This window comes from Cibotium barometz, chromosome 18, assembly GCF_041138505.1.
Source record: "Cibotium barometz isolate CiBa-2024 chromosome 18, ASM4113850v1, whole genome shotgun sequence".
Classification (NCBI taxonomy): Eukaryota; Viridiplantae; Streptophyta; class Polypodiopsida; order Cyatheales; family Cibotiaceae; genus Cibotium; species Cibotium barometz.
In genome coordinates, this window is record NC_141063.1 from 38,849,605 (window position 1) to 38,874,563 (window position 24,959).

The 24,959-nt window shown below is 41.4% G+C and overlaps 1 protein-coding gene and 1 pseudogene across 1 annotated transcript; both read right to left on the reverse strand.

The window, feature by feature from the left end:
* Positions 1-749: 749 nt before the first annotated feature.
* Positions 750-3,244, reverse strand: LOC147629295 (uncharacterized; annotated as a pseudogene).
* Positions 3,245-3,833: 589 nt separating this feature from the next.
* Positions 3,834-6,721, reverse strand: LOC147629296 (uncharacterized). The gene is made up of 2 exons (XM_086812989.1): positions 6,566-6,721; positions 3,834-4,786 (listed from the first exon to the last, which is right to left on the reverse strand). The coding sequence occupies exon 2, from the start codon at positions 4,779-4,781 to the stop codon at positions 3,834-3,836; it is 948 nt and encodes a 315-aa protein (XP_086669115.1). The 5' UTR covers positions 4,782-4,786; positions 6,566-6,721.
* Between the last annotated feature and the right edge of the window lie 18,238 nt (positions 6,722-24,959).

The window sequence follows — 24,959 nt, forward strand, 5'->3', positions numbered from 1 at the left end:
TCCATTCTAAGTATGCTTGCTTGTTGATAGGATTAGAGGTATGTGTGCATGGATTGACTATGGTTTGATTAGTGTGTGCTAATCTCATCTAATACAATTGTGTATGCTTGTTGAGAGGAGTATGTGTGTGTGTGTGTGTGTGGTTGATAGTATCAAGTGGATCCCCCCATTGCTTTCATGTGTGAGTGATTGAGAGTAGTAGATTGAGGAGAAGTAGGGTGGTCTTGTGTTAGCGGCTCGCCACGACGGACGTCAGGAGCATAGCTTTTCAAGACACTAACAACTTATCAATGCCATGGGAAGCGACCCGGCTAGTGCATGGAAGCATCGTAGAGTTTGTCAAACACTACGGAGTCACAGACGAATACGCTCGAGGCCCTATACTACCATTTGAACAAAGGATTCAAGAGATAATGTACATTGCAGCACACTTTCCCTCGAGCATACACAAGACTTTTCAATGAGCATATGCACTCCAATTGCCACAAAACTTAGCAAGCACACTCACATAACACTGAGGAACACAACTAATCACTCAGGGGACATTTTCGGCATGTGCAGGAATCGCGACTTCTTAAGTTCAGTCCTAGAAATCTGAGTTTTGTGATTAGTATTCACTCTAGAACAATGTGGAGATGCTTCTTAAACACATTTGCAGGCAAAAGCAATTGAATTGTGACCATAAATCAAGCAATTTAGCTCACTAACTTGCAGATAAATAGAACACAAATCAATATAAATTGGGCACCAATCACTGTATTAGCAATGAATTAGCACTTACAAGTGAAGAGCAACACAATGGGCTTTGATTGATTGCAATAGAAGCTCATTCAAATCCTTTACAAAAGAGATGGAAGCCTCTGCACGTTTTCTTCTCCTTCTACTTCATACAAAGGTTATCCTCTAATTAATAAAAACTCTCCTTTATACTAAGGTATTGAGTTGTGTGTTCAAAACTTGTAAAAAAACGGAAGCTCTAAAAGCCCCTTAAGCATCAATTACATATTCCGCTTATACAAAGCTTGAGTGAGTTTGAATTAATTAGGAAATTTGAGTGATGGTGGTCCCGTGGGCTCGTCCCTTCGCCGCATTTATCCTTAGTGGCCGCCCGCACCCAACACTCCCCCACACCAATCTTGGTGCACGTCCTCGTGCACCGCTGTCTCCTCGCCCAGGATTCATTCCATGTCGGCGGTATTGCTCGTGCTCGAGGCCTGATCTAAATCTTTTGATTCTTTCTTGAAGTTGTACATCTGCAAGCACGTCCTTTAGAGGCATCTCTATTTCCATTCGCATGAAAGCAATATATCTACTCCGGGGATCTGTATTCAGCATGGAAAAGATGTTGCTTTGTACTTCAAAAAACCCCGTGTAGAATGCTTCTTCAAAGGTCACTAGGAAATGTGCCGGCAGAAATATTACGCGTGCAAATAAGCCCATCAAAACTTGTCGTGATTGCGCCTTCTGTAAATTCCAGCAGAGACCATTGGCACCTTCAAAGAAGCGTGTCCAGGGATGGCCTATCTGCTCCAAGTCATGAAAGGTGGTTATGGCTGTTACAATCATTTTAGCCACCTTTACCAGCATAATGCATGACAGATCTGGAATTCCTCTGAGCTGCTGGATGACCCCATTGAGTGTCTCAAGCATATATCTTTCTGTTGGCACTCTTCCTTGCTTTGGCTCTGGTAGCTCAGGGTAGTTCAGCCATGTTCTCTGTTCAGTGCTTGTTAGTCTTTGAAATGTGTCCCAGTTGCGTCGACGTTTGATTGGGCAGAAGGTTGGGTCGATACACAATTCCTGGGGAGCCGCCAAATAATGTAGCTTATTTTTGATGTTCATTTTCATCCAAGTAGTCCTCCATGTGGGCTGATTTTGCTTTATATCCGCTACCTGATAATCCTGTACAGGTACATTAGCATAGCCTCCTATTAGCATAGCCTCCTAACTCATTAGGTTGACATTCAGGTAAAAACCTTTTTTTCATGTACTGCACTTCCTGCTTTAACAGCGAATATGGCAGTGTTGGCATATGGTAATCTGCATGGATATCTTCTGGAGTTAAGTAAGCTATGCAAGCAGAGTGGATGATGCGGGATTCCCAGTGCATGCATTCTTTCACAATTGCATCCACCTCCTGCTGCATCTTTTCTTTAAGTTCTTTCTCCAAATTCGTCTCCCTAGGATCTGCAACTGTATATCCCGAGACAGTATAATCTGGATCTTCAGAAGGGCCTGGTGCATCAAAACTTGCTGTCGGGTATCAGTTTCCATCGGCTCAAAGTAACTTGGAGTTGGAGCTGGTGGCTCTTCTGAGGGAGGCAGCACTCTGGCCTGTAGCTGGAGGTCTTTTTCTTCCACTTCCTTTTTTAGCCTCTTTACGTGTTCCTCCAGCTCTTGAATTTGCTTGTTTTTGTTTTCTAATTGAGCCATCCAGCCCAGAGCCATGGTTTGCTTCATCAGCTTTTCTTGGTCCAGCTGTTGTGTTAATTCTTTGATTTTGGCGTCATAGGCAGTATCTTGAGAGCTGGTTCCCGCTAGTGGATTAGCAAGGAACTCATTCATGGTAGCCTCCGCCTGTTGTAGCCTTCTGTGGCTAATCTGCTGAGCCAACTCGAGATTCTTTACTTGGGCTTCTTTGTTAGCAAGCCTCGCATCAAATTCCTTCTTGGCCAGTTCTACTTCCTGATCCTTCAAGGCCAGCTGCTCATTTTGCTCTGACCATGCGGGCCACTCTGTGGTCCCGTTCTGTGAGCTGTACGGTTAAAGCCATTACCTTTCCATTTTCCAGCTCCAGCTTTGTATTGCATTCAATGTAATTAAGTTTTGCTTTGAGTAGCTCATCTTGCAGCTGAGCAGCACTCTCCTGATTGGCTTTAAGCTGCTTCACCATTAATGTGTTAGCTTCCTCAAGTGATGTTATTTCTTCTAACTGCTGCTGAATCTGCAGCTTGTTCTCTTCGAGCATTGTTGATTGATTCATTGCATCTTCAATCAGGTTGTCAAGCTCTCTTTGCATTCTTCTTGCTGAGGTCAGAATTGGGATTTCTATCCCTCTCCTTTGGCTGGTTTCAGGGACATCTTCCCTTTGTTTCTCAGTTTCACGCACTGGCACATCCACTAAAGTGGTGTCAGGTAAGGGAACTTGATCCTCCTCCTCTTCATCATCTAGATACGGCACAAGAGGGATGACTGGCACTTGTGTCTCTTGCCGTATCACAAATTCTTCAGGTCTTGGTGGCATCGGTGGTCTAACCTCCTCCTGCTCCACAACGGGTATCTCAGGTACTGTGGGCACTATTGGTATGAGAGGTGTGTCCGCAAGAATTGGCCTTCCTTCAGGTAGAATTGGAATTTCTACAACAGGAGGCTCTTTGGTGATTACGGGCTATACCAAGGGAATGTCAGGCAGTGGGTCGGGCCCATAATCATGTTCCTCTTCTTGCCGTTGCCTCTTTTCCCCTTGTTCACTTGAGGCGGCCTCCTCTTGTCACTTCCTCTTGCTGAGCTTTTCCTTCAAAAACCTTTGCTGTCTATCAGCAAGAATCTTTCTCTCCTCAAGCTCTTGCATCCTTTCTCGCCTCAACTGCTCCACCTTTGGATCTTCTTTAGGCTGTGGAGGTAGTGGAGGCTTTTGAGAGGTTTGCCCTCTTTCCTGCTTCTGCTTTGTTCTTTTTTCAGATGCTTTCCTCAATTCATCCCAGCGATCAAATTGTTCAGACTGCGCTGGATGTTCCTTAAAGGGCTCTTCCTCTTCTGTCTCAGTCTCTGTGCGTTCTTCATCCTCATCAGAGGTTGTACTAGAGGAGTCCGATGAATCTTCTTTCTCCTCTTCAGTCCTCTCTTGCTCGAGTCTGTGTTGTTCCCCTTCTTGTTGTTGATGACTGCCCAGCAGTGTCCTTGGGAGGTTTGACTGTCTTTGGGACTGGAGCACTGCTCTTAGCAATCCATTCGTCAATGTGGTGAGCTGGTGGCAAGTTATCTATCATTCCAACAGCAAAATAAGCCACTCTAGTCAGCATCATTCCACAGTTCATGTGCAGCATGTTCTGTGGTTTCTTCCTCTTTGCAAACGACTTGAGCTCTGTTAGTATCAGCGCAGCAAAATTAAGGGACCACTGTCTGTTAGAGGTAGGGACCTTAGAGAAGTATGTTGCCACCCTCCTCTGTGGCTTTGTATACCTGGTGGCCTTTCCATGTGTAAAATGCTGAGTGAAAAGCCGGAGTGGCATTTCCACCTCTTTGTGTACCAGATCTCTAAAGGTGTATTCTTGTGAGCTTACCAACAAGAATGTTGCGTTTGTCTCTTCAATGGTGCTCCTGGTCAAAAGGCTTTGATTCCCCTTGGGTACTCTTAAAGCTTCAGCCACCATGTCTTCTGTGAGTGTTACTTGGACCAGGGTATCATCGGGGCCATCAATCGTTGCATTACCATCCTCATCCAGTGTGCTGAGCAACTGGAGGGATCTTTTTACATCCACTCCCCAGGCTGGCAAGCTGAAGTAGCCTTGCAGACCCACTTTGCTGAATATCTTCATGGAGTCTTTGTGGGTTCCGATTTGTCGGATGTTGTCCGGGAGGATACTGATTGTCCATACGGATCCTTCTGCTGTCTTGAAAGAACCTGTAAACACCGCTGTTTGGAATGCCCTGAGGGTTTCCTTGTTTATGTAGAACTCTTGTGCTAATTGAATCTTCATGATCTCGAAGGGTTCAGCTTCAGCTAGCAGCTTTGCTTTGCTCTTGTAGCCGCCCTTCCTCTGGTAGGTTTTAGCTTCCATTGTACCTGTAAATGGTTAACATCAAGGCGCACATAAGCAAAGTGTTAGAATCAACTTTTGATAATGCACCGCTTAGTTCAAGGCCGTCAAAGCAGACACTTAAGATCCAAAATTTGTCGTTATGGTCAATACACAAAATTGATGATATCTCATGATTAAAAACACATTTTTGAGTGCAATTTGTGCATAAGACATGTCAATGCAATACCCCACCATCTATGAAGTCACTTTCATGCACTTAGGAGGACTGTAAGAAATCGCGATTTCTTAGCTGCTTCATAGTAGTATAATTTGATTTCACAGCTGTGTTTTCCATACTCTAGGTGATATGATGAGTACATTCCCACCCAAATTGAGCTCAGAAATGACCTTGATATGCTCAATTTAGAGAATGCAGACTCTGAAACTGCTAGATTTGATCAAGGAGAGGCATTTAATGAACCATTTTGGTGCCAAAGTATGCAAATGGGATGTACAAGTGATGCACAACATGATTATGAAGTCAGAATATGCATGTTAGTGGAGCTGTAAGAAATCGCGATTTCTTAGCTGACACATGATGCACACTTTTGAAGATACCACCTTGATATACATGTATTGATGAGTTCATTGAGTCTACTTTGGGCCTTAGAAAATCAACTCCCTGCAGTTAGTGGCCAATTTCCTTGTTTCTGACGTTTTTTGTGGTTTCCAAGTTAGTTTTGAGTTCTTTGGCATCTTAGATGATTTGGAGAGAAACTTGGGAAGTCCCCGCCATGGCCAGGATGTCTGCAGATGGTCTTGGTACTTTTCTGGCATGTCACCTAAGCTAAGAAGCATCCGCTGGCTTTCACAAATCTTCATTTGGCCACATACTGCTCCAGCTAGATGTAATGAAGTGTTTGGAGCAGACCTTATGCAATTCTACTCTTCTTGATGCTTCTTGCATTCCATCAAGCCTAGCTTATTGAGTTAGTCCTTTTGGAGCCAATCTGAAGTCTTTTAGCTGTTTTCACTTGTATCTGTTTTCACGTGTATCTGTTTGTTAGCTGTTAGTCCCATGCCCTGTTAGCAGTTAGTCAGTATTGTTCCCCAACCCAGAGTTCCTGAATGATGCCAGTTAGCACCTGTTGGACAGTTTGGCAGTTTGTCTCCTTCTCTGTTGAGGAATTTATGGCTTTTGACAAGATTTCTTGTGCCATTTTTGCCCATGTTTTAAGCATAGCTTTGTCTTGATGCATTACACCCAGCCATGTGGTTCAGTACATGCACTTAGGAGAGCTGTAAGAAATCGCGATTTCTTAGCTGACACACAGTAGCATGTTTTGAGCATACCCACATGTCCAGTGCATTCATTAGACCATGCTTAGTATGTTTTGGCACTGAAGAAACCCCTTTTTCCACATGAATGACCATATTTTGGCCTGGACACTCTGAAATTTGCTGGAACTATGTTTTGACAAGGTTTCTGTGGTTCAATTTTGGCCAAACCTCAGACAGTGCATCCTTTGGATGTGGTCCTCACACTGCTAGGTGGTTGGTTGCATACACTTAGAAGGATGCTAAGAAATCGCGATTTCTTAGCTGCTTCATAGTGCACATATCTGAGCTTATGTACCTGTTCCCTACATCCTGCTGGCTACTTTGAGTATGCTGGGCCTGATTTTTAGTTTAATATTGGTCATGATATGCAATGTTTTGTGATTAGGTCACCCCGTTCCTACACATGCTTCCTACTGATGATACACATGCAAACACATGCAAACATACAGAAAAACATCTTCTATTACAAGCGTATAACACACCTGTAAGAGGGTATGGCAACTGGATGTGCGTGCAGCGCGTACGGAGGCTCGGAAGTGTCGCACACTCTAGGTCACAAAGCTCTCTCTCTCTCTCTCTCTCTCTCTCTCTCTCACAATGCAAAATACAATAATGAAAGTTCTATGTGCTCATGGTGACTATACCCCCCGACTCGGCCGACTAATGCACCTTATTTTTCTGCACAGATGGGCTCACTAAACCTTATAGATACCTCCTGGTTCGAACGGCTCATCATTTGGAGTCCGGGTGACCCTGTTAGCCCCGTATGGCCGTTTCACATGGCCGTACCATAAGTGAAATTTTCAACTTTGCCGAATTGAGCCATGGACCATACCATTTGTTCGTCTTGACCTGTAGATCAGGCGTTTGCAACCGAAATAATTTTCGGACTTCATTCGCCTGTCTTTTCTATTTTTTAAGCGTTTTTAAGCGAAAAACAGCAAAAAATTAGCAAAAATTAGCAAACAACATAAAAAACCCACCGGAAAATACCAATTTGTGCCCCATAAGCAAATAAAACAATAAGAAATTCAATGGAAGCAATTCTGATTGAAGGATTCAAGTTTCGGCTCAATTTTGACATTTCTGGAGTCCAAAACTTGAATTTTTATTACGAACTAGCTGTGGTGACAGGCTAATATTTGGCATACTTGGCCTTAACTCACACCTAGAGGCTCATATGGATGTGTCCTCAACGTATATACATATGTGTTTCACCCACACAGTGTCAAAATTTGAAATTGTAACACTCATCTTGGCAAAATGTGCGCTTGGCTAGTTGCATGCAATGACTAGCCATCTCCCCCCCACCTCAAGTAAGTCATCTTGACTTGTTGCTTGTCAAGGCTGGTGCATGCACGGGTGGTAAAAAGATGTGTCTAATGCATGGCCGTGTAATGTGGCCCTAAATGCGTCACAATGAATGCATGGTTAAGCAGTGAATGGTGCTAGAGAGGCGGGTCTTGGAGCAATACAGTCCAAGGGCTTTTGATGGCGAAGCTTGTGCATACCTCACTGTCTCTCTTGTAACCAATGATTTTAGAAACTAGGTGAGGGCATTGACCTGTAAGTGAGACACTTGAGCTACCAGCTTGTATAGCTTTGGCTATGGACACTTCAGTGACACATCTATGCCCCATTTAGCAAAAGCTCTTGCCCCCATCATTGGACGTAATGGCATGTTGTCCTTGCGAATCGGTACTTTAACCCTCTGACATTGATCACATCGTTTCACAAACTCAGCGGCATCTCGAAATAACGTTGGCCACCATAATCCTGCAGTCATTATTGCCTTAGCAGTCGTGTCTACCAAAAAATGTCCACCAGAAAGCCCCGCATGAGCTTGCGCAAGTATTCTTACATACTCAGCTTCTGTGACGCACAACCTGAGTTGTTTGTCTTTTCCTCTCTTGTAGAGTTGACCACCAGCAATTATTTCAAATTCTTTTGCTTCAAGCTCTATAGCTTTGCGACGAGCCTTACTGATTTTCTCAGGCAATATATCAACAATGTACTGACTCCATTTAGGTGCTATAGACACTTGAAACAAGGTTGCGTGAGGTTTGGGAGGTCTCTTAGAACATACTGGACACTCTCTAACGTAACTATGTACTTCAGACTTCAGTGTTGGCCACCAAACTCCAGCCCATAGTACTCTTTTAGTGTTTGATTTCCAGTGAAATGTATTCCCCCTATAGTCACATGGGCATTGTTTAAATACTGAGGTTTCTCTGAGGGTTCTATGCATAGGCGTAAGACTCCATCATGCCCCAAGTGGTACAACCGTCCTGCCAGCATTTTTAACGATGTTGAGCCTTGAACCATGGCATGCCTTTCTTGCAAGGATAGTGGTATATCTAATCGTCCAAGTGTCATTAATGGAACAAACTATTCGCTCCATTTGGGTATCATTTCCACATTGAATAAATATGCGTCAGGGAGATCATCATCTATTCCTTGGGGTGGCTCTCCATTCACCAGGCGAGACAAGTGGTCGGCCCTCTGGTGTGTTGTCCCTTTTTTTACCACAACCGTGAAGTCGAACTCTAGCAAGATGATGAACCATCGTACTATGCGTCCAGTACTACAAGGTTTGTTGACCAAATATAGCAATGCTTGATGGTCTGTAAAAAAGACAAACTTATTGGCTAATAGGTAATGACAAAACTTCTTGACTGCATATATCATTCCTAGTCCCTCTCGCTCGGTAGTGGTATAGTTTCTTTCTGCATTATTAAGCTGTCTGCTGGCCTAGGTGATTGGAAAATCCATATTCTTTTCACTAGGCTGAGCTAGTATAGCTCCTAATAATGGCAAAATTTGATGCATCAATGTGCACATGGAAAATCAAATTCCAATCCGGTGACTTGAGAATAGGAGCAGTAGTAAGACATTCTTTTAATTTGTTAAAAGAAATTTCACACTCTTCAGTCCATATGAATACCGTTATCAGCCCATACAGTGGTCTGGCTATCACAGCATACATGTAGATACCTACGATAATATCCACAATGTCCCATGAATCCTTGCACTTATTTAGCATTTCGTGGCCGTGGCAATTCAACAATAACTCGAATTTTCTCAAAGTCCGTGCTTATGCCGTTCTTTGACACAATGTGGCCTAAAATTTTTCCTTGCCTAACCATAAAAACACACTTTTCTGGGTTTAGGCAGATCCTATATAGGCAACACTTTTCAAAGATTAGCTTTAAATGTGCTATGTGTTGGTCTCTGTCTCGAGAGTGTATGCATAGATCGTCCATGTAGACCTCTAAGAAATCCTGTAGATACTCTCGAAAAGCATGACTCATCAGTCTTTGGAACGTAGCAGGAGCATTGGTCAGTCCAAATGGCATGACGCGATAGGCAAATATGCCCCACTCAGTAGCAAATGCAGTTTTATATTGATCTTTGGGATCAATGGAAACCTGATTGTATCCCGAGAATCCGTCAAGACAACTGTAAGCAGCTTTTCCAGCTACTCTTTCTATGACATGGTTCGTAATTGGGAGAGGATAGTTGTCTCTTATCGTAGCTGCGTTCACTTTCTTAAGATTGACACACACGCGTAATTTACCATTTTTCTTGGGGACAACCACAATGGGTGACACCCAGTCAGTGTGCTCAATCTCGTAGATAAACTCTGCTTCCTTAAGTTTGTCTATCTCTTCCTTGATCTTCTTTGCGAATGTATCATTGTACGTATACGGACGTTGTCTGCTTGGCTTAGCATCTTCCTTCATAGGAATTGTGTGTTGGCAGATTTCTGGATCAACACCCTTCAAATCCTTATACGACCAAGCAAACACATCTCTGTACTCCTTTAGCGTTTGGATCAGCAATTCTTCCTCCTCAGGATCCAGATCTGTGGCGATGTAAGCAGGTTTTGGATCTTCTCCTTCCTCAGACAAGTTGATCTTCTTAGCATTCTCTGGCCCATCGTAGGACTCTCCAGGATTTTGTTGAGTGCGTATAGGTTGCTGGACTATAATTTTTCTGTCCTGAATGGTGTAGTGCTTGAAATGTGACGGTACACTCATCGTATCCTTGGTTCCCTCGTCACTTTCCATTTCGGTTGTCCAAATTTCTTTCATTGCTCTCTTGTGCTCATTGTACTTCGCATTCCTTTCAGTTTTGGTCATTGTCTTTTTATTTTGCGAAGTCTTTTGTTCACTTTTAAGTGGTGTTTTCTTTCTGTATTTCTCAATTTTAGGCTGTGTGAATCTCACATCAGACTTGGACCCATGTGTCAAATAACACCCTGTGACCTTATCCTTTATGCAGTCTCTTGCATCTACCTTCATGAGATAATGCGTTTTCCCTCTTAAATCAGGCATGTTTCGTTGCCCCCTTGTCCTCCCTTGACATTGACGTCTCCTTAACTTTTCATGTTGTGGAAGGAAGAATGGCACTTCCACTTCCTTACCATTACGTAGTTTAACCGTTATTGGCTCTGGGCACTCCTGAAACTCATCCAATTCGTCTGAAGCGTCATAAAAAACTTGACCATCAGGGAGATCCTTTTCTATGTCACTTTCTACGCTCGTGGTCTTGTTCAAGTTTCCAGAGTTTATGTCTATGATTGAGACTTCGTCCTGTAACTGCAGCTTTTTCAAGTCTGTTGTTACATCTTTGGTTGGAACCTCTGTTGTTTCCCCGTCCCTATCACGACTTTCCTCGTCAGTCTCTTCTGCTTCCTAAGTAACCATAACCATGTGGAATGGTACAATGTCATAACCCTCCTTGTCACAAAAGATTAGGGGAGTTCGCTCATTTACACTAACATCCACTGTGGCTAGGACATCTCTCCAAGTATCCGGTTCAAATTTGTCCTCAAGGAAAGGCTCTGGTATGTATTCTTCATGTGGTTTTGTGCCCTTTTCCTCTGTTGTGCTTCCACTGTCGGATGCCCCACACATCCAAATGTTTGAATGAGAGTGCATCCATGAAGGCATCGTAGATTTAACTGAGGCTGTAGCAGATTCAAATTCTTCCACAGGAGTTCGTGCTACATCTCGGTAAGAGTGGTCTACGAGATTAATCCTTGTTATCGCTTCTTGTTGCCGTAAATAGATATAATTGAATCCCCAATCTTGAATCATCTTGAGTTGTCTCATGAATGGATGTCCAAGAATGATATCATAGTTTGGTTCCTTTCCAAAGTCTACTACTACAAAAGAGTGCTCGTACTCCACTCCGCATGAGGTAATTACTAAACAGTAAGTGAGGACAGTGATGATGGAGACATCTGTTTTACCTCATGCCTGGATAGTGCACTTTTGGTTGCCACGGATGATCTTCCTATGCATGACTGGATTTTGGATTCAGGGGCATCATTTCATGTTACTCCTCATAGGGAGTGGTTCACTACATATGATGCATCTCGTAAGGGCCGAGTTCATCTTGGCAATGACTATGCATGTGAGATCATTGGCATCGGTGATGTGCAGCTAAAATTTCAGCATGGATCTACTTTTACTCTGAAGAATGTGAGACATGTGCCACAACTCACTAAGAGCTTGATCAGTGCAGGACAGTTGGATGATGCTGGTTTTACATCTGTCTTTGGTGATAACACTTGGAAAATCACCAAAGGATCTCTTGTTGTAGCCGGGGTTCGAAGTCTAGTACTTTGTACATGCTACATGTTTCCAATGTCAAAGCCAATGTAATCTGTGTAACCGAGCAGCCAAGTGTTTCTTTGTGGCATCGCCGATTAGGACATATGTCTCAAAGTGGAATGAAAGTCTTGTCTCGTTTTGGTTATGTTCCTGGCTTTAATTTTTCAGATTTCTCTGTTTGTGAACATTGTTTGTATGGCAAACAAACACAGTCACCACACAAGGGGTAGCACTCGGAAAAGTGAGCCTTTAGATCTAGTACACAGTGATGTGTGTGGCCCTATGCCTACACTTTCAATGGGTGGAGCTTCTTATTTTGTCACTTTTATAGATGACTTTTCACGCAAAGTATGGGCCTATCCTCTTAAAAGAAAGGATGAAGTCCTTTCATTTTTCCAACGTTTTATAACACTAGTGGAGATGCAGACTGGCAAGAAGGTGAAATGCTTGCGTTCTGACAACAGTGGGGAGTATGTCTCAAAGCCTTTTCAAGATTTCTGTGACTTGAAAGGCATAAAAAGAGAGTTGACTGCTCCATATAACCCTCCACAGAATGGTGTTGCAGAGAGGATGAATCGTACGATCCAAGAAAAGATCTGAAGCATGTTGTCCAATGCTGAATTGCCTAATGGGTTTTGGGCTGAAGCATTAGCTACCGCAGTCCACCTCATTAATAGGTCTCCAAAACAAGGTTTTGGATAGGAAGGTTCCTGAAAAGATATGGTCAGGAAAGACACCTTCTTACAAGCATCTTAGAGTCTTTGGCTGCTGTGAAGCTTATAGCCATATTTCGAAAGAGTTTCGTGATAAGTTGGCTCCCAAGTCGAAGAAATGCATATTTCTTGGCTATGGTGCATCTGGTGAGATGGGATACCGCTTGTGGGATCCAGAGGCCAGAAAGATTATTCGCAGCAATGACGTTTACTTCAATGAAGAAAAGATGCATAAGAAACCTATTCCTACGGTAGAAATACGGAGAGTAGTATTTCAAGAGGATGGAGTTGTGCATAGAAACATTGCACCTAATGCTGGACAACAAGGACAGGATGCTCCCATTGTTCATGAAGAACAAGTGCAACCACAGGCTCCTGAGGCTCAACCGGTTTTGAGGAGGTTCACCAGGGCACATAGACCTCCTGAGAGATATGTTCCATCTCTAGACTATGTCATGTTGACAGACTGTGAAGAGCCCTCTTGCTACGAAGAAGCTATGTTGAAAGATGACAAGCGAAAGTGGGAGAGAGCTTTGAAGTCTGAAATGGACTCGCTGCATAAGAATTCCACTTGGGAATTGGTACATTTGCCTGAAGGTAAAAGAGCTTTACCGTGCAAATGGGTTTACAAGATGAAGGTCACAGGAAATGATGGCAAACCAAAGTACAAGGCAAGACTTGTTGCAAAGGGGTTCAGGCAACAACAAGGTGTAGACTTTGAAGAGATATTCTCCCCTGTTGTCAAAATGACCACTCTGCGTTGTGTTCTTGCATTGGCTGCCAGAGAGGACATGGAACTTGTCCAAATGGATGTGAAGACTACGTTCTTACATGGTGATCTTCATGAAGACATATACATGCAGCAACCAGAAGGGTTTGTTCAAAAGGGAAGAGAGCACTTGGTTTGTAAGCTCAAGAAGAGTCTTTATGGCCTTAAACAGGCACCAAGGGAATGGTAGATCATAAATTCCATTCATTTATGCTCTCTCAAGGTTATAGAAGAAGTGATATCGATCATTGCCTCTATACTAAGCGAGCTAAAGATGGTAGCTTGCTGATTTTGATCCTTTATGTGGATGATATGTTGCTTGCCGGCATGAACATCGATGAGTTAGCTGCCTTAAAATCAAAGTTGAATGAGAGCTTTGATATGAAAGATTTGGGTGATGCAAGTCACATTTTAGGCATGCGCATTGTGCGAGACAGAGATAAGAAGTTCCTTTACTTATCTCAAACTGAGTACATTGAAAAAGTGCTCAAACGCTTCAATATGGAGAGGGGGAAGGCATTGAGTACTCCATTGCCTCCATATGTGAAATTGAGCCTAAATGATTGTCCCAAATCTGATGCAAAGAAGGCTGGCAGAGGTGCCATACTCTTCTGCAGTTGGTAGCTTGATGTATGCTATGATATGTACACGACCAGATATTGCTTTTGCAGTGGGAGTGGTCAGTAGATACATGTCAAATCCTGGCAAGAAGCATTGGGAGGCAGTGAAAGGCATCATGAGATATTTGAATGGTACAAAGGGAATGTGCATTTGCTTTGGAAGCAAGGTAGCATGTGTACTGGGGTACACGGATGCTGATTATGCAGGGGATATGGACAAAAGAAGGTCTACTTCAGGTTATGTCTTCATTTTCACTGGTGGTGCTGTTTCGTGGCGATCTCGTTTGCAAAATTGCACATCTATGTCAACCACGGAAGCTGAGTATATTGCAGCATCTGAGGCTTGCAAGGAAGCTATATGGCTTGCTCGACTAGTGGGAGACTTGGGGATTTCTGTTGAGATGCCTACATTACACTGTGATAGTCAAAGTGCTATCATGTTGGCAAAGAATCCAGTGTTTCATGCGAAGACAAAGCATATCGATGTGAAGTACCACTTCATTCGGGATGCGCTTGAGGACAAGCTTATGGAGCTTGTGAAAGTGCACACAGATAACAAAAATTGTTACATTTGGCCTTATTCAATAATACACACAATAATGCATCACCAATATAAAAGTCCCCAACCATCTCAATATCCCAAAAGGAAAAGGAAAAAATATTTATTTATTTCAAAAAATACTAAATAATCAATGGTTGGATGAATGCCAATCGTTGATTGAGGTATCTTTTAGCTTCCGAGCGGTTTGCACACTGTCGGGCACTTGTGGGCGTGCGTTAGATGGTGTATTCTAACATTTTTTTGTATATATTTGTACATGTTATACCCCAACCTTAAAGGCACATTGTCCTTTAAGTGGGAGGTTGTTGGGGTGGTAAAGCCCAATGTGCTAGCCCTAGGTAAGTGGGCGGCCGGACACTTACACTGACCATTCATACTATACAAAACAATAAGGACTCAAACCCTAACTCACTATTGCGAGTGAGTCCACTACATCTGTGTCTCATCTTCTTCTTCACCTTCACCTCCACCGCACCGCACGCTTGCACGCTCCCGCATCGCACCTTCAGACAGTAGCCGTATACTCCCTACTGTGTTTCATTTCATTTCACCTTATTCTGCACACTGACACTGTATCAGATTCACCAGGATTGTACCAGTTTGGTCTCATAGGTCATTTTGGCCTTTTGAAGACATCAAATATAACATTTCATTTCATTTCTCTCTCTCTCTCTCTCTCTCTCTCTCTCTCTCTCTCATCATCGACAGAGACTACGACAGAGGATACGGATCACTTTAGCTCGACATGCCAGACGCCCAGTACGAGTACTTCCCATGGCAGACACTGACGATATCCTACAGCGACGACCGATGCAGTACATCCTCGGACAGCGCCCGATGCCGGGCATCCTTGGACATTGATGTTCATACACAGAGTTTTCACTACCCACTGTATCTGCGCCCCCCACACACTTTGTAGTGATACACAGCGCTGAGCTGCTTAGACTCAGGACAGTAACCTTATACTCCCTACTGTGTTTCATTTCATTTCATCTTATTTTGCACACTGACACTGTATCAGATTCACCAGGATTGTACCAGTTTGGTCTCATAGGTCATTTTGGCCTTTTGAAGACGTCAAATATAACATTTCATTTCATTTCATTTTCATTTCTCTCTCTCTCTCTCTCTCTCTCTCACACACACACACACACACATTTGCGCGCGTGCACACACGAGCACACATGTGCATGCACTCACTCATACATGCACAACTCACACATCCTCACACACGAAGACGTGCAGTCCATGTACGAATTCAATGCAGCACATTTCCCTTCATCGCTGCCTGTTCTCTTACCTCAAGTATTTGTTCAACTATTATGTAGATATGCTGCTTATAAAGAGCTGCTAGCAAAGGAACTGCGGTTGAGAACAGAAGAAAACACATCATATCGGTTCTTAATTCGAAGCTTAAGCTCCCAGCTACCGCTGTTACAATTAGTGGTACTCAGTTATGATGCTTTGATTTGTACCGGCAAAGTCACCGCTCATATGCTTGATTTAGGAGAGCATCCAGAAAGCACAAGTGAAACTACAAGCTTGGTTGGTGAAGTTGGGTTGCAGCAAAGTATGAAAGTTCTGTTTCTTGATTGCTCCGGATGTTCAGCAAATGAAATAAGGTATCGTTCTACTTCAGGTTGTTTACAAATAATAAGTGCACTTGAGTACAAGTCAAGAGATATTATGAGGTGCCTAAACCAATCCCATAATATGCAACTTCACGCTTAGCGATTCATTTGAAATGTGTCTGTACGAGGTTAAAGGAAGACAGTAGGATATACAGCATAAGATAAGAGTACTAGCCCTTATTGTTGTTCAAGGACTGCTAACAGAAGACTATTGTTGTTCAAGGACTGCTAACAGAAGACTATCGATAGAAGAAATCAAGACTGTGCAATTGTGAGCCTCTGAGGGGTGTTGTTTTTCAGATAATTGAATCATAATGCTTTGTAATTGTATGCTGTGATAGCTCTTTTAAAGAAGTTGATCCTTTTGCAGGTCAACGGAGCGTTGGGTATACAAGATTATGATGCAGAGATCATTTTCATGCTTGATGAGTTTGTCGATATTTTGAAAAGGGAGTTAATGTCCAACAGGATGTTCTATCCTGCTGCTTGTGGGTTGTCTCAAGTCTTTCATGGCTCTTTCATACACATGTCGCAAGAATGAAGAGGAGCAAAGTCTATGTAACATTGTGGTGGCAAGTATCGCAGTTTGATCAATAGAGATTATCAAGTTTTGGGGGCATTAATGAGCTTTTAATTCCGCAAAGCAGCTTGGTTGCTGGGCAAATGGTTACAGGTATGTTTTGTACCAGCTCCTCTGGAAAAAGGTCCAAGTAATGAAAGAAGGTTTACCATGGCCATGTTTCAATACTCTCAGGGATGATATTTAGTGTGGGGCCGTGAAACATCAAGATTTCAATGTTTAAGTAGTATAGTCAAGTGAAGACATGGTAGTGCTCATTTGACTAATTGAATTGTGTGCTAAAGCATAATAGTTATTGACCCAATGACGTGCAAAACTTTAAGACTGTTTTGTAGACATGATGTTACAACAAATTGACATGTATCGAACTCAATTCATTCTAGCATTATTGGTTTTGATGTTCGCTAGACATTGTTTTAAATAGGTTTGCATGGTCTCTCTCTCTCTCTCTCTCTCTCACACACACACACACACACCCGATTTATTTAATGATTATTCATGTGATTCATCTTTTAGATAAGAAGGAATCTTCTTTGAATAGAGGTAAATCATAAAGGAGAGGTTGGTCCTAGATGGGGTTGTTAAAAAGAGAGAGAGAGTGATAAAAAAAGAATGATTATTCATGTGATTCATCTTTTAGATAAGAAGGAATCTTCTTTGAATAGAGGTAAATCATAAAGGAGAGGTTGGTCCTAGATGGGGTTGTTAAAAAGAGAGAGAGAGTGATAAAAAAGAACTGAAAATTTTCTATTTGAAGAAAATCCTCTTAAATTGAGGGTTTTTGATATAAAAGTGAGAGATTGTCCTAAAATTTTAGGTGGTCATTAAGCATGTCGCCTTTTAGAATTCTTATGTAATTAAAGCGAATTTAAATGGTTATTTAATCTTTTGGCCTTTCATATTATCAAGATATTGAATGGTCATGAAGTCTTTTGACCTTTAGTTGAAGTTTGTACTTGGAAGTGAAGGGTCATTAAGTCTTTTGACCTTTCACATGACCTTGAATATTATGTCGTTTAAGCTTTCAAATGACGATGGATTTGAAGGGTTTTTGAGTTTTTGAACTTCCTCTATCTATTTAAGAGAAAATCTTTACGTGTCACCTTCACATGTGTATCAAAAGCAAGGCAAATCAATAGACTCCTAATGCATATGGAGTAGCAGCATCCCAGTATGAGAGTACCATGGGGGCTTGTTTCAAAGACTTCTTTTTATACGAATGAAGTAGTGGGGTCTTTTGCAACCAAAAGCTTGTGGCAACAACATGAAGTTTGCGACTCCTCCCATTAGCAATCAGGTACTCATGCATATAGAACTGTATTTATGTATGTTGTAAAAATGTAGGAGGACTCATGCGAACTAGAGGGACGAAGATGACTTTGATTTTTATGAAACAAGGCCACACTACTGTCACTTTGAAAACAATTGATCTTATTATATCAGGCAAAAGGATTGGAATTTTGGTCTCTTATAAGTCTATGTAAAAAGAGTGTGTTCAACGAAAAACGTGTTTTGTCTTGAGATCCATTGCAATGTCATGACATATTCTGTTTTTTACCTTTAATTTATTTTGTGCTTTATTCTGTTGGAAACCTCGCTGTCTGTGGCTTAATTATCATCTGATTATCTGAATATCCAACGCCTGCCCTTGTATCCATGTCTGTGTATGTATGTGCATTCATGTCTGGTATATTACATATACATGTCTGTGCATGTGTGTTTGTAGTTGAGGAAGAGAAGGACTGAAATTTGTACATGTGTATTTGCATTCAAATGTGCAAATACACATGTACGTGTGTGTTTAATGACTTAAGATGAAAGGAACTTAGGAAGAGAGGTTTGCACGTGTGTGTGTGTAGTTAAGATGGGGAAGAGAGGGATTTTTACATGTGTTTGCATACACATGATGTACATGTGTCTTTTTATATGTTAAGATGAAAGAAAGAGAGGTTTGTACGTGTTGTGTGTGGGGATAATGAGTATTTATATTAGTGATTTCACAGTGAAATATGGAATCATTCAAGGTAATGTATTTCATGTAGTCGTTTTCTGATATGAAAATTCTCATTTTTGCATTCAAAATGGAAAATGAAAATATCTTAACACACATCAAAACTTGAAGTGACCACCTATCAATTAAAGAGGGATGTAAAAGAGTTATTGCAATGTCTCAGTTTTTTACCTTTAATTTATTTTGTGCTTACTAGTTTACTTACATGGCCATCGATTGTCCATTTTCTTAACTCAAAAGATCAAAGCTTCAGGAGCTCATTTTGATGAATCCTTTCATGAGGATTTTCTCGAGCCAATTTTAAAACTTTTTTTTGACCCATTTTGATAGGTGTGGATATAATAATAGTTGCCCAATTTTTTTTCAAAATTGTAGTCTCTTTTAGGTTCTTACACTTGTAAAGGGCTTGTTTTTAAACATGTTTCACTCGATTTTGAATTGATTTTGAATATGTCACAGGCAAGACTATGGTAATTGGTGAGATTGAGAGATGGAAAGGACTCACCATGGATGGCTTTTGTAGTGCTATGGCTAAAACTTGAGTCTACACTTATCATGGTTCACCATTTTCGTTGTCAACGCACTTATGGTTGGTGATCTATGATAACACCGATCTCCTAGTAGGAAGGTGTAGGCTTACTATCGAACTTGATCCATGGTGTTTGTGTGCGCGTGCATGCAAGTAATGAGGAATAGAGAGAGAATGATGGTGAAGCTACATGCAAACACTAATTATTTGTAACTTTGTTGATGGGCAGTTGATGGGAACTGATAAATTGTTGACAAAAGGTAGACATATTTTGTTGCTTTTTGGCCTGCCAGTCGGCAAAGGCCTTAGTGTTTGGTTTCATGCTTTTACCTTAGAGAAATTCATCATTGCCATGTGTGCTTGCTTTTCTGATCATTGGTTGGAGATATGTTTTTTGGCCCATGCTTATTTCCAAGGACTGATTCTTGATTCTTAACCTGATTCTTAACTGATTTTTATGTGAGCCCATGATTTCTCCACTTTGATCTCTCTGATCTCTCTCTAGAGTCTAGACTCTCTCAATCTCTCACTTCCTTTGAGCACCACTCTCTCTCTCTCTCTCTCTCTCTCTCTCTCTATTTAACGTTAATTTTGCAAATTGCAAGCACCTAAGCATCTCTCTCTCTCTCTCTCTCTCTCTCTCTCTATTTAACGTTAATTTTGCAAATTGCAAGCACCTAAATTGGCACGTTAGCTGCGCCTGCAGCCACAAGCGATTTGCCTATTTAGTATGTGTGTGTGTAAACAGTTGCTCAACAACGAGCTTGGGCGAACGCCGCACACACGCTCTCTTTCTCTCTGCCTCTTACCTCTTACACACACATTATCTCTCTCTCTCTCTCTCTCTCTCTCTCTCTCTCTCTCTCTCTCTCTCTCTGAGTGCAGCTAGCCGGGCAATTCTAGCGTGTAGCTAGGGATTTTCGTTCCTGCACAATGTGGCAAGCTGCAAGTAAATTCTTCTGTCATACGCCATTACTGCCGGTCATCTAATCTGCTCCCTGAAGAGCCCCCTCTCCGCCCCTTCTCACTCTCTACCTGATTCATGCCATCCCCGCCCTCCCCCGTGAGCTCTCACTGACTCTCTCTCTCTCTCTCTCTCTCTCTCTCTCTCTCTCTCTCTCTCTCTCTCTCTCTCTCTAGCTCTGGCTCTGGCTCTGGCTCTCTCTATCTCTCTCGTGTTTTCACTCCACTGCAGGAGCTTTCAGCAGAAGAAGACTCTTTCATCTCCTCTCGCTAAGTCAAGTTTGTATACAAGTAGAGATAGGTAGTGTGTGTGTTTGAGATAGAGTGAGTGTGTGTGCGTTTTTTTTGAGAGAGAGAGAGAGAGAGAGAGTAAGTGTGTGTGTGTGTGTGTGTGTGTGTGTGTTTTTAAGAAAGAAACTCTAGAGAGAGATTTCACATTGAACATGTGTATGTACTATATGTCTTCTCCAGTGCATCTCCCCTCAGCCATGCATGCATTATTTCCTCTGTAGCCTCACTTACAAGGAATGCTCTATCTTTTACAGGCTAGCTATGGCTGAGCCGAAGGCAAGCAAACTGGGGGCAGCGGCCGGGCTCACGAGGCCTCCCTTGCTGGAATTCCTCACAACTATAAGGTCAGAGCAGTGGATACAAGCTATTTAATTACCCAAGTGTCAACACTCTCTCATTGGCTCTGGGTAGCATTGGCTCAAGTGCACACTGCATACAAGCTATTTAATTACCCAAGTGTCAACACTCTCTCATTGGTTTCTTGCTGCCTTTTGTGTAGCATTGGCTCTGGGTGTCCGAGCAGTAGAGGCTCCATGGAAGCGGAAGCAATGGGTTGAGCAGCACTTATCCAAAGAGCTCGACTTTGCAGTCGCTTTGGCATGATAGCTCTTTAAGCACCGTCTACATCATGGACCTGGCATGCTTCCACCCCCCAGGCGCCGCAGTCAACCTTCCTTGAACACTCCAAAGTGTCAGGGATCGTCACTGAGCAGAGCTTAGATTTCCAAAGGAAGATCTTGGAGAGTTGTGGGTTAGGCCAATCCACATCATTTCCTATGTGTTTTCGACAATTGCCACCCAACCCCTCTATGGCAGCTGCGCGGGAGGAGGTCGAGACTGTTTTGGGCACCTGCATGAGAGAGATTTTGAAGAAGATAGGGATTTCTCCCAAGGATATTGGCATATTGGTTGTCAATTGCAGCACATTTAACCCCACCCCTTCTCTGTCTTCTATGATTGTTAACAAGTTCAAGCTTAGAAGCAATGTGTGGACGTACAATTTGGGCGGCATGGGTTGCAGTGAGGGCGTTATCGCCATTGATCTAGCCAACTTTCAAGTGCACAAAGATAGTTATGCAGTTGTATTGAGCATTGAGAACAGCAATCAAAATTGGTACTGGGGTTATAATAACAGAACTATGCTTGTGAGCAATTGCTTGTTCAGGGTGGGGGGTACTGCCATCTTGCTATCTAACAAGGCATTGGACAAGTACACAAAGTACAGGGTGGAGCACCTTGCCCACACTCATCGCGGAGCTGATGATGCCGCCTATGATGTTGCTTACCAACACTATTAGGAAAGCTCGTTTGTATAAGTAAGTATACAATGAAAATGTGAGTGATCGAGGGAGTGGGAAAGAGAGATATAGAAAGAGCAAAGGCAAGAGAGGAAGATAGCTATTCATAGAGAAACAACAAAAGAGAGAGATTGGGAATTGATAAAGGGAATTAATTGAGCATAGTGAAGTAGAGGGAGAGAAAATCAATATCAAAGGATGCTAAACAAAGAGAGTGAGAGATTGGGAGATATATGCTAAACAGAGAAAGTGAGGGAGGAAGAGTGAAACATAGAGAGGGAGTGGAACAAGGGAATACAAAGTGATAAAGATGGTGTGAGATTAAAGAATTGAGGGACGGAATGCACAAGGCAAGGAAAAGAGAAGGAGAGAGATATAGGTACAATTTTTTTATTTCTTCATTTAAACAAGAAGTTATTTAATATTTTGATAGTATGCCTTCACTATAAAATCAAGCTAGAGCTAATAGTTCTTTCAAATGACGTCTTCCAACTGAGAAAATGCTCAATATACGTTCATGCATCTCGTATCTCCTACTCTCATAGGCAATATAACTTTCTAGTTGTAAAACTATTTCAATATCTTGTTTGTATACGCATCACACACTACTACAGTGGCCTTTGAAAATTCTAATGATCATAACATCTCAAGTTGTAAGCTCTTTTTTGGCTCTCACCTCATAATTTAAATTTCTTTCAACGTTGCACCTATGTCTCCAAAAAGAAAACAAATTTAAGTAGTACACATGCTAAGATTGAATGTTTTGTTTCTAGTTGATTCCACTTTGCTAGGTCTATTGACACTCATAATCAATATCTCATCTAGAAATTACTCACTTGTCATAATGTTCTTATTAGATTTTTTTTCCTCTAGATTACAGAAACATTATAATTAAATGATCACTCTATTTGTGCTTTTTCTTGTGATAAGGATTATAATACTATTAGAGAAACTAGCTACGTGCTTATTTTGCAATTTACACAAGATAGTCTTATGGCTCATTTCTCTTTATTGACAAGAAAAGGCACGAGACCAAATGACATTACTAAAATTTCAACAATCCAAAATTCATTGTAAAGATAGTCTTATGGCTCATTTCTCTTTATTGACAAGAAAAGGCACCAATAGCAAAATTGAAATATTGTATGGTGATAGCCATTGCTTAACATAATTTTATTGAAGGACTTTTTTGCCTTTGAAATGGCCAAAAATATCATCATTACTTATTAAAGGGAACATTTTAATTTTTTCAAAGCCTTATGAGCCCTATACCTAACATGCAATATCAAAATTTAGTAACATATAAAAAATGCCACCCTTTGAATACCAGATTGAGTCATTCTTTTTCTTTGTTTGTTGAAAATTACTTACTTCAAAAGGTTCATTTGGAAGAGGACTAACTATCACATTGATGGCATGATCGTTAAGCCTTTTGGGAGGTAATTCTTTGGAAGAATTGTAAAATTACCTTTGTATCTTGATCATCCCTAGATAGCTATTTATAGCAAAAATTGATAATTTTACTAGCTTGGAAGAACAATCATTAGATACAATAGGCATGAATCTCCAATTTCTTTTGCTGCAATTGAAACTCCTTTCCATATGTTAGAACACTAGAAAATGATGCTTGTTTTGAGCTTTGAGCATTGTTAGAACGTAAGCATACCCAAGAGCATCCTACAATGATTCACAAGAAGATATAGAAATACTTATCTTGGACATGAATTTGCATCTTCTTGATAGTGGGATGTAATTGCCACTGCATCTCTTTTTATTTCAAAAGAAATGGCTCACACCATTGGCGTTGGTAAGCAAAAGCTAGTGGGTGTGCTAATACTGTTGATAATAGCAATAGTAATCTACACAGTTATGGACATTCTTATAGATGTCAATTTTAATGTTATTATCAGCATCCCACCTTTTCTTTGGCAAGCCTTTCATTGACAACAAGCTTGTATTCATATTACTTGATAATAAAGTTGATTTGAAATTATAAGTTGAGTAAATATATTGTCATCTAGCTTGCACTTCTGATGAGATCATGTCTAGTAATAGTATTGATAAAATACATTAATTTGTATCGATGTTGACATGTACACATTATTGGAAGACCCTCAAGTCCCCTGCGTTATAGCAAATGGGAAAGCAAGAGCTCTCAACCATGAGTTTTGCAACTCTATGTCAATCCAAGAAACTCTAACCCGGGTTAGCGCACGGAGGCAATCTCAAAAAAATGATTGTGCTAGCACTAATAGTTTCCTCTCTTAACTCACATACTCTACTTCACTCATACATTGCAACATAAGCAAGCATCTCATACATGATGCATACACATGTAAGCACACTACTCTCTCAATCTCTAAGTTAAATAATCAACCTTACAGCTCGACTCACATCTATGCTCAACCTTCCTATGCATGCATTAATCCACTCAAAACAAGTAAGCAAGCAAAGAATGCTTCCCTACACTTCAACTACTCACAAGCGGCAAGGGATTTAAAGCATGAAATACCAAACTACATTCAATGGGCAAGCAAATCAACAATTTCTAATCTAAATCTAAGCTAGTTTATGCTAATTACTCAAACCCACAAGTGATTCAAAGCATACACACACACACACACACACACACACACACACACACACAATGGAGATGGGAACTTAGGGCTTCATCAATTCATACACACATGCTAGAAATAGAGAAAAATCCCAAATCAATATTACAATGTAATTGGAATTTTATTCGAGTGACGGGAATCCTATGAAAATTAAGAAATAAATATTTTTTGTATGTGCGGGACAAGTAAAATTCCTATTTTTAGTCGAGTAACCCATTTGATGAAGTTGAGTACTTGAATCAAATGAATGAATCCATGTGCCCTTCCGACTCTGTATGCTCTTCTTTTAGGTAAAAGTAGAGAATTTCCGATTAATCTTCCTATTTTTTGCCTGTCTATCTATTTGATGAACTTAGGTGCTTGAATTAAGCTGTCACACCGCCGCAAACTCCGCGTTGAACCCAAGACCACTCCATTTCGAATTTTATCGAGGCAAAAAGTAGACAGCTTTCAATTTTGATCACCATTTCTGTTTTGGCATTCTTGACTCCTATTTTGGTACTTTTGAATGCAGTGCTCAAAATGACGAGTTTGAAGCAAGAATTACCATGGGCCCACTCTAGATCTCATCTTACTCCCAGATTGTTTGGCTAGAAACATAACTGGCAAAAAATAGTAAGTTCCTCTAAAAAACTCTTTTACTACTTACTGCTCTTGTTCTAACAATCTC